General features: G+C 51.3%; 1 protein-coding gene across 5 annotated transcripts in view; it reads right to left on the bottom strand.

The window, feature by feature from the left end:
• Positions 1–1,162: 1,162 nt before the first annotated feature.
• Positions 1,163–15,140, bottom strand: part of VAV2 (vav guanine nucleotide exchange factor 2) — a 132,890-nt gene continuing 118,912 nt past the window's right edge. For 2 of the 5 annotated variants that reach the window (XM_027650144.1, XM_027650148.1), the window contains 16 exons: positions 14,793–14,878; positions 14,401–14,533; positions 13,702–13,716; positions 13,166–13,275; positions 12,256–12,357; positions 12,053–12,141; positions 11,283–11,299; positions 10,918–10,939; positions 9,867–9,994; positions 9,604–9,678; positions 8,959–9,011; positions 8,172–8,288; positions 7,968–8,055; positions 7,750–7,873; positions 4,660–4,814; positions 1,163–3,880 (listed from right to left, as the gene is read on the bottom strand). In XM_027650144.1, the coding sequence (XP_027505945.1) occupies positions 3,833–3,880; positions 4,660–4,814; positions 7,750–7,873; positions 7,968–8,055; positions 8,172–8,288; positions 8,959–9,011; positions 9,604–9,678; positions 9,867–9,994; positions 10,918–10,939; positions 11,283–11,299; positions 12,053–12,141; positions 12,256–12,357; positions 13,166–13,275; positions 13,702–13,716; positions 14,401–14,533; positions 14,793–14,878 (1,362 nt within the window). In that variant the 3' untranslated portion in view covers positions 1,163–3,832. Of the gene's footprint in view, positions 3,881–4,659; positions 4,815–6,758; positions 6,846–7,749; positions 7,874–7,967; positions 8,056–8,171; positions 8,289–8,958; positions 9,012–9,603; positions 9,679–9,866; positions 9,995–10,917; positions 10,940–11,282; positions 11,300–12,052; positions 12,142–12,255; positions 12,358–13,165; positions 13,276–13,701; positions 13,717–14,400; positions 14,534–14,792; positions 14,879–15,140 lie in introns of all 5 variants that reach the window. The other 3 variants (XM_027650145.1, XM_027650149.1, XM_027650150.1) reach the window with 2 other exon arrangements.

Raw genomic sequence — 15,140 nt, 5'->3', positions numbered from 1 at the left:
GTCTGGTTACTGCACCTGGTCATAGCTGGGCATGGTGGATAAATGCCCCATTTATTCCTGAGGCATCAGACCTTGCACTGGTGCAGACCCCAGGGGAAGGTCTGGCGCGAAGCCAAGGGAAGCCACTGTCAAGACACCCATCTGTCAGCTCCAACCACTCAAGGGTTAAATACCCCCAGCCCCTGGGCTGGCAGGGATGTTCTCAGAGGCAGGATGTCAAATGGAAGCAGATTTTTGCATTTACCAGCTCTTGGTTCCAGGCTCTGGTGTGCTGTGGCCACCTGATGGCGATGCCAGACCCACTCAGGGCCAGGCTGATGCTCATCATCATCATCAGAAGAGCATCCAGGTACCAAAACCTGGTATTTCACACACTGTGTCTGTTGGAGAGCTTCCCTTAGACTGAACAGCAACAGCAGGGAAGGAGGTGATCCCAGGTAGGGTCATCACCTGGACCAAGGTTAAATACCTGGCTGAGCAGCATCTTCCCAAAACAGCATCCAAAAGTTAGTGCCCAGCTCACGTCCTGCTTCTCCATGTAAAACACATCCACTCTTTGCCCTTCCAGCTGACCCTGGGAAAAGTGAAGCACTGAGGACTCCAAGAGCAGGAAAAAATTAATGTTCTTAATTAAAGGACCTGGCAGCTCACAGGGACAGAGCTCACAGGCAGCTCTCGGTGAAACCTCCAGCAATGCCTCATATATTTTATAAGCAACTGTGTAACCTCTTTTATTGCTCTGGAATATGCTGCTGCCTGCAGGGCCAAGTGGGATTCTGGAATATGATATTCAGGAGTGATTTAAAGTCATGGAAAATCGTCCTCCTTCTCTCATCCTACAGGGGTTCAGCTCAGGCAAGGAGAGAAGCCCCAGGAAAGGTGCCTGGATGGAGCACAGGACAACTGTCTGAGTGGCAGCTGCTCCAGGAATGAGGTGAAAGAACCTGACAGGCAATGCAGGAGGGATCTACTCAGAGTTTTGGATGGGTATGAACACTTATTATTCACATCAGGAATCCCCATAAGCACCTGCCTTTCCTGGATGGGCCAAGCCACCCTCCAGCCTCAGCACAGCCAAGGGGGCTTGAGTGACAAGGACCCCAACATGATCCCGAGCCCTCTGGCACAGCAAAAACCATGGTTGGGAAAAAAAAAAAAACTATCAGCAAAATTACACTTTATTTTTTTCGCTGTGGAATTTACTTTGATGTATTGTAACTTAAAAAGGTCTGGAAAAACCACATGCAAAAGGGTTTCTAAGTAGCAGCTAAAGTTTCTATTCCAGCATTACAAGCTATTCCAAATGATTTCCAAATTCCCAGCTATAAACTATTTCATAAACAGTTTTATCTTTAAACCCCCTCCACCCTACCCCAGTTAGTGCAGTGCAAAGGAAAAACCCAAGGAATTTACATATTATTTTCCAACGTATCCCATTGCAATTTCGAATGGTCTGCGATGAACTAAAATATATATACAATTTTCTCACCATCATAAAAAAACATTTCCCTTTCTTATTCACAGATATATTTGTGGCAAATGGCTGAATAATTACTTACAAACAAAACAATCTTTTTTAACAAGTTTCTTACACCAGTAAACACAAAAGGGAGGGTTCTCTGGAGGGGAGGGGGTTTGGCAGGGCTGGGAGGGCAGCACAGGCAGAGGTTGGGGATCCCTTTGGGGCGTGAGGAACAGGGGTGTCCTGGTCCCTGTGACAGGTACGTGCTCTCCCAGAGGGGATGACCTTGCCACCTTACAAAATTGGCCACGTTAAAGGGAGGGTCTGTAAGGCTTTAGGATCTGAGGCATAATATGAGCCACTGTGAGTTTGTCACATGTGTGTGTGTGTCCCACCCACCCAAATGCACCCTCAGCTCCAACACAGCTCCCAGAATGGGAACAGGGCCCTCTGCTCTGCACAGGAGCAGGGCATTGCCAGCTCTCCTCTAAGCTGAGCACCAAGGGGCTGGGAGGGGTTAGCACCAAACAGTACCTTGGGAAAGCCTTGAGCCCCCTCATGTTCCCACCACCTCACCAAGCAAGACCCATGGTGGGCATCTGCCCCAGCCACACTTTGCTGAACCAACCCCACTCCCCCTGTGGCACCCTGAATGGGGGCACTCACAGAGCTCCTGGAGGAATGGGAAGCAAAATAGGGTGGCTCTGGGCTTGTCACTGAGCAACAGCATGTAATTCCCAAGTTAAGATCATTCCCTTGTCCTTAAGAGTCCCAAACTTCTATTTCTTATCCTGAGTATGGCACTGCTGTTCCATCTGGATGCTGCACAGGGTACCCCCTGTGCCAGGGACCAAGGGCATCAGCACTGCTCACCCACCCAATGCTGGCATCTCCCAGACCTGCACCAGCACAGTGCCAAGACCCCACACTGGGAACACGGCAGCACCACCACAAGTCCCAGGGGAACAAAGTCAGGGCATGGAAGCACCAGCTCAAAATGCTACGTATTGAGGGAAGCTGAAGGGCAGCTCCTGGGGCTCAGATACAGGAAAGTTGTTCCCTGTCACACTCCCACACACGTATTTGTCCTTTGGAAGGGAATTCTGGAGTTGAAGAGTGAACCCCAGCAGAAGACAAGGGCTGGGGTTTCCAGCCAGCAACTCCAGACTTTGGGAAGAACAGGCTCAGACAGATGGTGCTCAGGACACAGCGGGAATGTCAAAACAGGCGGACCTTTACTTGACAGCAGCAGCAGTAACAGCCTGTGGGAGGAAGAGAGGGGGCAATGCTCACAGCCCCCAAAAGTGCACACAGCTGGGAAGAAGAGATGCTTTCACAACTCAGGGAGAGGAATTGGGAGCTGATACCATAGCCCTTACTCAGGTGGGTTGGCCCTGAGCTCAGTGAGGTGGGACATGGTCATGGCTGCAAGAAAAATCAGCCTGGCCTGGGGGGGGGTCCTGCTGAGAGGGAGAGGAGGACAGACCCAGGGGGACACACTCCTCTGCATGTACCTGGTGTCTTGGTGGGCTCCAAAGCCCTTGTGTGGCAAAGCACATCTCCAGTCCTGCAACACACTGAGACCTCCTGCTCTCACCAGTGGGACCAGTCTGCTCCCTGGGCAGCCCCCTCCACCTGCAGCAAGGCTGCTGGGACCGAGGTGGTTGTAAAGAAAACAGGCTTGGGGATGCCAAAGCGGCTCCTTCCCCTCCTGTCTGATTCGAAGATCCACTTCCAGCCCATGTCTGATGGTCAAAACGGTTTCACAGCTGACATCCCTTCAGGGCCAAGCAACACCCCTCTCCTCTGTGTGTCTCTGCTCTGCTCCTCACCCTGCCCCCTGCCAGGGACACTGCCAAAATCCTGACCTGGGGAGCCCACCTGAGTGGTGTGGGCAGGGGGTCTGCATTGTCTCCTCGGGGCTGGATCGCTCCCTCCCCTTAGAAACCCCCAAATTCTAACCCTGGCACACCCAGGCACAAACCTTCAGCCTCACCCTCCCACCACCATCACCACGGTGGCTTTTAAAACACCTTTTAAAAGAGAGGTGTAGACCCCCCAGAGTCTCTCAGCTCTGTCTATGCAGGGGGAGCGTGGCTCTCCCGGGACTCTTCCGCAGCTGCTACACCAACGTTATCCGACGGACCATCAATCTTCTATACATGGAACAGGAGCGGGGCCGGGGTGGCCCCCACATGTGCACACACACTGTACAGAGGAAGGATTGCTGAGGAGGCTGCGAGAGCAGTCCTGGGAGGCTCCTGGGAGGTGTCCGGCCGCGTCTCACGGGGAGCCGCGGGTGTCGGGACAGGCGTGCTCGGGCTGCAGCGGCTCTGGGCGCTCGACGACTTCCACCAAACATCCCCGCAGTCACTGCACCCCCTCCTCTTCCACGTACGTCGAGGGAAACCAGCCGACCTGTGGGGGATGCACAGAGGTGAGTTGGAGACTTGGGGGGGGGGGGGGGCTCCAAGATCACGGTGCCAAGGCTGACAGAGATCAAGGAATGTTCAGACAATGTTCTCAGGCGCATGGTGGGACTGCTGTTGTTTTTAGGGCCAGAAGTTGAACTTCGATGATCCTTGTGGGTCTCTTCCAACTCAGGATGTTCTGTGATTCTAGAAGGGATCTCCTGTCCTGTCACTGGGACTATTCCCCTGCCACTGGGTACTGTTCCCAGTGAGCCATTTGCAAAGTCCTGGATGTGCCCACAGTGGTGATGGTGGTCAGCCGTCACCCTAATTTGGGACAGAGTTATCACCTATACATTTCTTTGGACACACAGGTTGCCCACAATATATAAGAGATCAGGGCATGAAGAATCTGTTCCCAGAGCTACAAACTGTGGGACACCAGGCCAAGTCATCAGCTTCCTGTTTTTCCCACGATGCTGAGCCTTCCCCTGGCAGAACCACTCCTACATACATCCCCCACATGCAGGTTTGAAGAAGAGCAGACTCAGACATTGCCCACCACCCACTGCATGCTCCCATCCACCTGTGTGCACCAGGATTCGCTGTCACACAGCACCAACTGGCAACAGAGCAGTGGCTCTCATGAGATGACAGCCCACCCAGGATCCGGGAAAGAGCAAGAGGGAATGGGAAAGAGCAAGAAGGAATGTCTTTTGCTGTCCTGGCAGCGGGGAGGACCACGCGCTGCAGGAACGGGACAGGACATTATCTGGATGCACTCACTCTTCCGTTGGTTTCCCCCTTCCACCATCCCTGGTCCCCGCCAATCCTGCTGTAGATCTTCACCACGTCGCCCTCCCGCAGCGAGAGCTCCCGCATGTCCCGCGCCGCGAAGTTGTATCGAGCCACCGCCGTCCCTATGACCCGTGGGGTGAACACTGCGAGGGGACAAAGCACAGGGGTCGGGAGCTGCCCCCACCACGTGGGACCAGCTGAAGCCTGGGGAAAAGCTTGGTGAGGTTCAACCTGGGTTTTCCACCACGGCTCCCATCGCAGCACCGTGGCCTGGAGGGACTGAACTCATCCAAACTGCTCAGCCCGCACGGACTGGGGTAGTTGGGGTTAAACGGGATTCCTGCTGAGCTTGGGAAACCCCTCTCTGCCAGGAGGGCCTTGCTGGGGATCTCTGGGGTGAAGGGCACTTTTGCAAGGAGGTAAAAGAAAGGATTTTAGAGGAATACACAATCACTAACAACGAAATCACGGAAAAATCCTGTTCCACTCACACTCTCAGGTCTGGCTGCTGCACAGCTCGCAGCACCTGATGGAGCCACATGTCAAAAAACTTCATAAATCAACTCAAAAACTGAGTTATTGGGAATGAATTCTCCTAGAGGTGTTGAGTAAATCCTGTATGCTTTGCCACGAGGAGGAAGAAGCTGCTAACCTGGATCCTCCTTGCTTCTGCCTGTTCCAGGGAGCACCCAGGGCCCTTGGAAACTTGGTCCCATCACAGACCAAATGGTGCCAAAGCACCCTGCAAACCCTAATGCTGACCAACAGCTTGTGATGAGGAGGATGCCCCCATGAGCCATCCTGGGAGCACTGGCACAGCCCCAGCACCATGGATCTCCATCACTTCAGGCAGGGGATGCTCAAGGGAGGCACGAGGAGGAGCAGCAGTGAGGTGGGGAAGGCAGGAGTATTGTTCAGTGTTCCTGCCCCAAGGTCTGGGCAGGAGGAAAAAGGCTGGAGAGCAACAGAGGGAGGGATGGGATGGGCACACGGGGAGAAAAACGCACCTCCTCTGAAGTTTGCAAAAAAAACCAAACCACCTTGAAGGAACATTGTGTTTCAGTGAAGCTCCCTTCTTTGTCCCAGGATTTCCAGGGATTAATTTCAATTATAAAAGCGTGCAAACCAAGGTTGAACTAAGTCTGAGGAAAAGCTTTGCCCAAGTTTTCAGCTCTCGGGATGGAAGGAGATGAGGATGGAGATGGAGATGGTCCAGACACACAGCATGCAATCACTGAAGGACTCTTCCATCCTGGCCAGGCAGCCAGGCTGGAGAACAGAGCAAGAATCACCGCAGCTTTGAGCTCTTTCATCAGGACCTTGCTCAGAGCCCACTGCTGCATGTATTACCTTCTGCAATACTTTCTATGCAGTTAGAGGACCTCAAATTCCCAGATTTATGCTTGAAAATTTAAGCATTCTTCCCAAATATGGCACCAAGGAACACACATGTGGCTTTGCTTAAATGGCAAGAAGCAAACTGGTAGGATTTTGCTCTGATCCCCCTCTCAACAGAGAGGATGATACCAGCCTGTAACACATTAAATCAATGGGGTTCAAAGGCCAGGGCACTCTCAGCAGGGAGACTGAGCCCCAAAAAACAACTCTGACAGCACAGGTTCCACCCCTGCATCCTCAGCAAGGGGCTCCTGAGCAGCCTCGGATATCAGAGCCCAAAACCTGCTGGACACTGAGATGTTGTCCTTGAGAACAAGGAGGAACAGACTGAGAGACAGTGTGATGTCAATGCTCATTTGGTGAAACACAGGGGATAAGCAGGTCGAGCTTGAAGTACATCATGAGATCCCAAAGTGCTGGATTCACTTTTTCATTAATTTTAGCCCCTTTTCTCAAATAGCAACATCTTTTCCCTGCCTTGATTTTGGGGAGAGAGTAGGGTGTGTTTTGCTCCCAGCCAAGCCGTGGTTAATTAACTTATTTCCAGGCTGTGCCCCAGGGCAGCACTGGGGACCCCCTGAACTGTCTGTGGGGATGGAGGGACAGCAGGGACCCCACAGGTCCCACTGGTGATGGCTTTCAAGCTGGGGATGGTGGCAGGTCTCTCCAGCAGGGAGAGGCACTGGTACCTGACCAGAAGGGACTGGAGGAGCTCTGAGAAGAAAAGTTGAGGCCCTGAGGACTGAGAAAAGAAAAGTTGTAGGAAGCGCAGGAGGCTGCAAAGAGGTTAGAGAGAAACAGAAAGAGGCAGAACACGCATTAAAAAGGAAATTAAAAAAAAAATATTATAATGCACAGTGCTTTAAAAGCTGATGGAGAAATACAGGGTAAAGCATGCAGAGGGTCTTGTGCAGGGGCTCGGAGCTGGGACAGCTGACAGAAGGTCTGGCCACAGCCCCACAGCCAGTGCAGGGGCTCAAAATTCATCCTATGGTTGTATTTCATACAAAAGGATATATTTAATCAACTTTTAAAACCTATCTTCCTTTGATATTCTTTTTTAAATATAATACGGAGAAAATTTTTTTTAATTCATTTTTCCCCCCACAAAGTAGTTAGTTCTGTGCTCAGGCTTTTGGACAAAACAGAACTGCATTTTTGCTTTCCATTTGTTTTGATTTTTTTTCTTTCTTTTTGTTTTAGACGCAGACTTACCATTTCACCCATGATCTCCATTAAAGGAGTCCCACTGGGATTCAAACCACAAGTCACACTGGAGCTGGATCCATTAAAACACATGCACAAGAAACTCACGTAGGTGGGGCAAGACACGGTAAATCCCATTAAGTGACCATCACATCCCTGCTCCTGACCTGCAGGTGGACGGGATGCTCTGGCAGGACCAAGGGATGGGCAAACCACACCTGAGCACAGGGTCCAAAACCACAGGAGGGGAACCAGCCTCCCCCAGCAAAAACTCTCCCTCAGATCCCTCTGATCCACCACCTGCTGTGAGACTCATCCTCAAAATGCCACCAGCCAAGGAGATGATTTATCTGCAAACTGAGGAATTCAAGCGCTACAGCAAAGCTATAAATCCCTTCATCCTGTGCTCCTACACCTGGTTGGAAGGGTGAGGTTTTCCATGACAAGTTTAACTGCTCCCAAGCTGGGTTTTACCTGGGGAGCGGGTGAAGGTCCTGGAGGTAGAGCGCTCCCGAGATTTGTAGGGGTATTTCAGCGTCGTGTCCAGCTGCTTGAAGCTCTCCTTCAGCGAGTGGCTCTGGTAGTACTCAACCAGCTCCTGGGAAGGATGGAGAGGCACCTGGCTGTCTCTGCCATCCTCTGTGTGACTGGCAGGGACAGTGCACATGCTACAAGGGGCGACAAAAACCTACCAGCAAGCTTTCGAACTTCTTGGCTTCTGTGATGTGAATCCAGTTGTCCTTCTCCACCACCTTGATGTGCTTCACCTCCTCGTTGAACCTGCCAACGGCAGCAAAGGCACTCAAGAAAACACACCCGCGTGTTCCAGCCCCAGCTTGTCCTCCAGGAGCGAGAAATACTAAATTATTCAATTCCTAAGTGAAGTTATCACTCACTTAATACTGATGGCAAAGCGCTCAGCCTCCGCCGGCCGCTCCCGGATCAAGTAGGTGCCGCTGACGTGGGACTTGAGCAGGTTGTCTGTCTGCTGCCGCTCCATGTTCCCTGCAAACCTGAGCCCAGAGGTTAACTGATTAATTTAATTAACTGAAATGAATGTGTATCTTCAAACAGGCACGTTTTGGATAAAGAGATACATCATCTTTTGAAGGCATGAAGGTTGGGAAGGCAGGTAGAGGAACAGGTCTCATCCAAGTTGGCGTGAGGAGGAAGGAAAGTGCCCCGAGATATAAAAGAAGCTGTTGAGCCACTGAACTGTGGGTGAGCACTGCTAAGTGTGACCTCTTCAGTAATTGAGAAACGGTCCCCAGGTTAATGAGGCTTCAGCAAGTGGATAATTTATATCCATGAATTTGTAAACCTGGCTGGAGTTGGAGGGAAGGAGCAGCAGGCAAGCCAAGCACAGCCTCTCCCGCCAAGGCAGGAATTGCCTCCTTCCTCTCAAAATGATTGTCTGGGCACAGAAAATGGGAAGAGAAACCAGCATCTCTTTTAGACCTCTGACTGTCTCCATCAGTGAAGAAGCCCTGGATACTGCGAGGGCTGCACCACGTTTCAACACCCAAACACCAATGTGGCAGCTGCCCTGTGGCCACAGGGAAAGCAGGATGCAAGTCACTGCTAGTCTGCATTCAGAATTCCTTACTGGAGTGGATTCCTGACAGAGTAACAACCAAAAAGCAATGCTGGTTTATGTTTATAGCCAGAGGAGGGTCAACTCACCATGGGTACGCCGTGTAGTCAATCTCCCGCGAGGGCGGTCGGCTGTTGGGAGGCTGCAAAGACAGAATTGCTCATTAGTGAAGAGCCAGCAGCTCATCAGGCTGTGGATCACGTGTGAGATGCTCCTCTCCACAGGAGGGTTCCTTCTGCCAAGCTGTTCCTGGATTATCGGCTTGGGCGGCGGAGGGCAGTGTTGTAGCTGAGCATTTCCCTCTCAGCCTCCCAGCTGGGATGAGCAGGCTCTATTTGTTCATTTACCTGAGTGGTTTTTAATTGGGAAGCAGCTGACAACATTACAGAAAACAGCCAAAACCAATTAAAATAAATCAAATACAGTTTTCCTGCACTGTGCCTGATTTCAAGTCCTCTGCTCCCAAGTCAGCCCTGCAGAGGAGGAACAGAGTCTGGACCCGGTAACACCAACCCCAACCTTGGGAACAGGGCTGAGACTGATGCAATTCAGACATCTGCAACCATGGGATGAGGGAACCACCTCCTTGCTAATTCAGCCACAGTAGAGGCCTCATTGAAGGTCCAGGAGCTCTCTGGGAGGACCAAGGTCTCAAGCAGAATGCTGAGAAGAGCAATAGGGACCACTGGAGCACTCCCACCCACCCTGGGCTCCATCTCCTCTTTGGCACTTACCCTGGCATCCACAGGGCAGGGCTTTACTGACGAGCTGGGAAAATAACCCGATTTCTTTGTCTGTAGCAGCCGCCCCTGCAGAGACAAGCTGGGCATCAGACTGGGGAGGGCACGGGGACCACTGGTGTCACTGTGCAGGGAGGGGGACAGGCTCCAGACTGCCTCCAAACCCCCAGCACAGCCCTGCCCACAAATAAAAGGGACAACGCAGAAGACACTGGTTTAAAACCTTCCAGGAGTTTTCCAAGGGGAATCGTTCTCACCTCCCACCATGGTGAGTCTGGGTCCCCCCTCAGCAGCTCGATCACATCCCCAATTTGAAAGGTCAGCACTGGCTTCCCAGGAGGGGCTGGGTTTCCATGGTAATTCTGAACTGCCACCATTTTAGGACCTGGGAAAAAAGGAAAACAGTTTCATCACCTTGTCCCTGCTCAAAAAAACCAAAACAAAACTCCCCCTCCTGAAGCCTTGTTCCTTATCCTATGAACCACAAACCCAAAGGCACCAGCAGGCAGAATTTTGGGGGCAGAAAGCAGAAAAGAACAGTGTCCACAGTGAATGTTCTTGGCTCCTGCAGTTACACAGATGACTGAATTCCCTGAGCAAAAATAAACCCATGAAGGACCAAGCCCGGCCAAAGCTCCAGCTCCCAGCCCTGCACCTGGATTTGAGCCTCGCTGAGGCAAAGCCTGGCTGGCACCAAACCCCACCAGGCTCAGTGGTGACACCAGGATTGCAAAAGGGACCAGGAGTGTGACACCCGTGATTGCAAAAGGGCCCAGAGAACACTCAGCTTCCACCGAGTGTCTGCTGAACCTGGGACTCAAACGCCCCTGAAGCTCCCAGTCAAAGTCCAGTTGTCTTGCCAACAACTGCACATTAAATAAGCTCCCCCAACTGCACTCAAACCACAGTGTTTATTTTCAAAGCACTTCCCCACCTCTGCCTCTCCCCGCCCAGCGAGAGCACTCTCTGCTTGCTTTTCTGTTTTAACCACCAATTTGATTCAGGTTTCTTTTCGCCAGGCTTGGCTTTCCTTCCATCAGAGAAAGCACAAAAACAAATTGTTCTTCTCCTTTGAGCCAGAGCATGGGCAGGGCAGGCCTGGAGCTCTGTCCAGACCAGTTTTAGACAAAGAAGATAAAAAATTGCAGTAATCATCATGACTGATGGCCCATCAGAGAGGGCAGTGCCTGGAGCTGCACATCCCTGGAGCACATTGGACATGCCAGCAGAAGATGCTCCCCCTCAACAACAAGTCTTCCTGCCAGGATATGTTTTGTCTGTCCTCCTGTAAAACAGTACTGTACTTACCAGGTCCAGCACCCAGTGAATCCTTCAAAGAAAGAGCAAAAAGTCTCTGTGAGGACACATTAGTCTCAGTTCTCTCTATGAGCACCCACCTGAAGACACCATGATGAGAAACCCTCTCCCAAAACCTCCCTGGTAACCCCAGCCCATGGTGCTTGTCTCAGCTGGGTGCTGCCACCTCCCAAGGGCTGCAGTGCTGCAGAAACTGGGCCAGTTTTAGGCTGGAAAAGAGGCCACTGGTCCCCAGTCCTACCCCTCTGAGGCCTTTGGTTGCTTTTCCCACAAGCAGCCCATGCCTGGACTGGGTAAGGACACAGGCTCTGCCTAAAGCAGAGAGGGATGAGGAAAAGGGACATCAAACAACCTACCTGGTCTGCTGAAGAACCTGCAAGAGAAAAGGGTGGAATAAGTGGTTAATTTAACAGGCAACAAACCCCATTTTCTGTTTCTCTTGACACTGTGAGTTCCAATAAACCAGCATCACTGTGTGAACTGACAGAGGAAGCCCAAAGCAGAGCTGGGGTCACTCAGGCCATCGCTCTGCTCTTGACGGGCAAGATGCAGGGATGGATTGGAGCTGGACAAGGACATTTCCTCACCTGCACAATACTCTGTGATTTTGTTTCTTCCTCTCTCCACTCCCCACTCAAAACCTATCTGGAGCCACCCTGTGACAGCCCCTTGCCCCAAGCAGGACCAAGGCTCTAACCCAGGCAGAGCTGAGTCACAGCTTTGCCCAGTTTAGACCAAGGACACAAATTTTTGCCATACTACGGGACACATGGGATCCAGAGACAAGGTTTCTCCTCATCAGAAATGTTATCCCTACTGCAGACCCTCCTGTTTCATTATCCAGTATCTTCTGATGAAGAACTCATCATCTCTCTTAAATGCTCACCCAGCACACAATGCTGCTGTGATCCTCTTGACATCCATGGGATGCAGCTCTTTGCTTTGGGTGGTTCTGGCTGGTTTGTTTGTTTTTTAAACCACCAGCCAATGTAAATTACAGCCCTGGGAGGTGGGTGGGAGTGTACTTATATTTTTTTATGCATTAACAAGCATTAGTGCTTAATAGAGAAAATCTGTCAGATAATTCATGTGTAGCATAAGCTGCTCATGATGTGAAATAACTCACCCATCTTGCAGGGAGGAATGATCTCCAAGCACTCCTTATGAGCACCTGCTCCACATTTGGGGCAAAGATAGCCCTGGTAGAAGGTTCCTCTATGTAAAAAAAAAAAAAAATACAAGTCAGAAAGTCCTAATCCAGCCTCAGCTCTGAGGTTTTCCTTCCATGTTTCAATGCCAGTGCAGAACAGCTGGAAGGTTGTTGCTCACCTCAGGAACATCCTGCAGGCTTTGCAGTTGGTCGTCTTTTCAAATGTGTACATCTGAAAGTTATGGTGATTTGCATTGGCTTTCTCTGGCTTTATGTTGGACCTGAGGGAAAGGATCGAGGGGTTATCAATCTGTCCCCACAAGTGGCTGTTTGCATTTCAGTCAAAGCCTGGACACCACACGGACAGATATGAAATCAAATGTGAAAGGAGACTCAGGGCTCAACTGTGAGAGGGAGGATTTTGCCCATCAACCTTCCCCTGGGACAACAGTCACGGATTTGGCCCTTGCCTGAGTCAATCATCAGCCCAGATCTGTCAGCGTGGGGCCGATCCCTGCTCTGCTCAGGATCAGGTCCTGCAGCATCACCCTCTCCTCCAGTGCCAGCCTGGTACTTCCCCCATGGCCCTGCACCACAGCAGGGTGTCATTTCAGAGAATCACAGGATGCTTTGGGTTGGAAGGGACCTTAAAGACCATCTCATTCCAATCCCCCTGACACAGGCAGGGACACCTCTATCCCAGGGCCAGGGCCTCACTATCCCAGGTTGCTCCAAGCCCTGTCCAACCTGCCCTTGAACACTTCCAGGGATGGGGCAGACACTGCTTCTCTGGGTAACCTGTGCCAGGGCCTCACCATCCCCACAGGGAATAATTTCTTGCTAATATCCAATCTCAATTTCATAGATAAAACTAAATTTCAGAGATGCACCACCCATGCTTTGGTGTGGATGCTCAGAGTAGATGGTTTCAGGTTCCCTTTGCACAGGGACCCATCCAGCAAGTCCACATGAGCTTCCCCATCACAGATTTTGCTATCAGAGCTGGTCTCCAGTGACCTGATGGTCCAAGACACTTTTCCCCCACACCTGGGAACTGCACCCAGGGCTAGAGCAGCCACTCATGCTCACATTGCCATTTCAAACTGCTCCATCCACTTCCTCTTCATTTCTTCTGTCTTGCAGAAGAACTGGAAGCCCTGCTTCCCCTGAAGGTGGATTAGGTAGAAGCCGTATGACCACTGCAAGAGAAAACAAGAGCGTTCATCTCGCTGTGCTCCCAACACCTGAGCAGCAAAATGCATCACACTTCCATGCAGGCACCTCAGTAACTGCTGAGTGCCTGCCCCTGCCCCTTCTGCTGAACCTTGCACAGGCAACAGCAGGGAAGGAGGAAGAACAGCTCCCTGTTTCTCTAACACATCACAGCTAATGATGCCTGAACTGGCTTGGCGCTGCGCACTTGGACCAAATAGGATTTCATGGTGGCAGATGAGAGAACCCAGATTTTTCTGCTCCACTGGAGCCTCCCCAGCCATTATATCTCTCACTGACAGCTACTGACAGCCCAGGAGGAACATCTGACCTGCCCACCACACATATGCTCAGCCTGTCTCATTACAACACTGCTCAGAAACACACGAGAGAGAAGTGGGTGCTTTGCTTACCATTTTTCCGTGAGACTAGAAAGCATAGGAGAGCAAAGTGGAAACACATTTCATTAACACACAAAGCTAGCAGCATTTCTTCAGCAGCCAAGTGGCAAAACTGGCTATTCTTACCCCAATTTCCCTTTATCCCATCTATACAATACCTCTTCCCACGGCATATAAGTGGATTAAGCTAATGGGGCTCTGCTAAAGCAATAGCTGGGAGGTTTTCCTTAGCCTTGCAGACTGAGCCTCAAACCACCAGCAAAATGATGTTCCTTCAGTGCTTCGAGTGCCAATTTTGGCAGGCTGGTGTGCAATGCTCAGGCTGCCTTTCCAGGCTCCTCCACCCCACAGCTCATGGGAGCGAGAGCATCTGGGTGGACCTTCCCTCCCTCCCTGCCCTCCTCTGCCTCCCTGTCTGACGTTTGCTCCCTGATGGTGGGCCAGAAAGCAGGGAGCAGCTTCCTCCCTCCTAACTCCAACCATCCCAACCTCCTCAGGGCTGTTTTGCAAGAACAGAGAGGTCAAGGATCCAGCCCAGCCCCACATTAATAAACATTTCCCAAAGCTCTGTAAGGCTGCCTTGAAAGATGAGCATTTATTTTCCAGCTTTTTCTGCAAGCACTGTTTCTACTTTAAAAGGCTAATGGGAACATACTACTCTGAAACAGCTCCAAAATGCTCTCCAGCAGAGCCAATCCTTGGTCCACCTACCTTCTTAATGTCCTTGTTATTCATGGGGTCATCAGTCATCTTGTGGAAGAGCAGCTCAATAATTTCTTTCAGCTCATAATTGTATCCTTTCCTTTTGCAGACGATCACCACTTTATCAAATAAAAATAAATACCTGCCCAAAGCAAGAAAATAAACAAGCAACCCAGTTAAACACCTCATCAAAGTCCCCATCCAAGGGGAAGGATTTGGAAAGCTCTGCAGAGCTTTCCAGCCAGCACCGCTCAACGCTTGGACCCTGCTGTACTTTCACGTTGATGGTGGGTTCTGTCAGTGAAAGTCCAGGCAATAATTCAATAAATGAGTTCAAGGGGAGTCACCAAACAAAGGCACATTTAGTTTGGGAATATTTCTGAGTGCTGTTGCTCACTCACCTGTCCTGCTTGGTGTGGTTGACTATGGAGCGCACCTTCAGCTCCCCGTCGATCTTCGGCCTCCCAAACTCCTCCAGCTTCACTTGCTGCAGAAAGCAAAGCAGGGCTGAGATCCACAGCCAGGGCTGGAATGATGCTTTGGGGAGGTGGAAACCCAAAGCTGCCTGGATTGCACCCCCCAGCCCTGCTTCGAGCTGCTGAAGCTCTTGGGAGCAGCACCACCCTCACCAAGGGGAGGGAAGATGCTCCCAAGGGGAGCTCAAGGATGCTCCAAAGGGAGCCTGTGCATGAGTAGGACCACTGGGGACCCCTGGACCTCCAGCACTGGCATCCCAGGGCAAGGTTCAG

The sequence above is a fragment of the Corapipo altera genome, unplaced genomic scaffold (assembly GCF_003945725.1).
Source record: "Corapipo altera isolate COAL_440 unplaced genomic scaffold, ASM394572v1 268, whole genome shotgun sequence".
Lineage (NCBI taxonomy): Eukaryota > Metazoa > Chordata > Aves > Passeriformes > Pipridae > Corapipo > Corapipo altera.
Note: the sequence above shows the minus strand (reverse complement) of the source record. Positions and strands in the feature narration are given on the sequence as shown.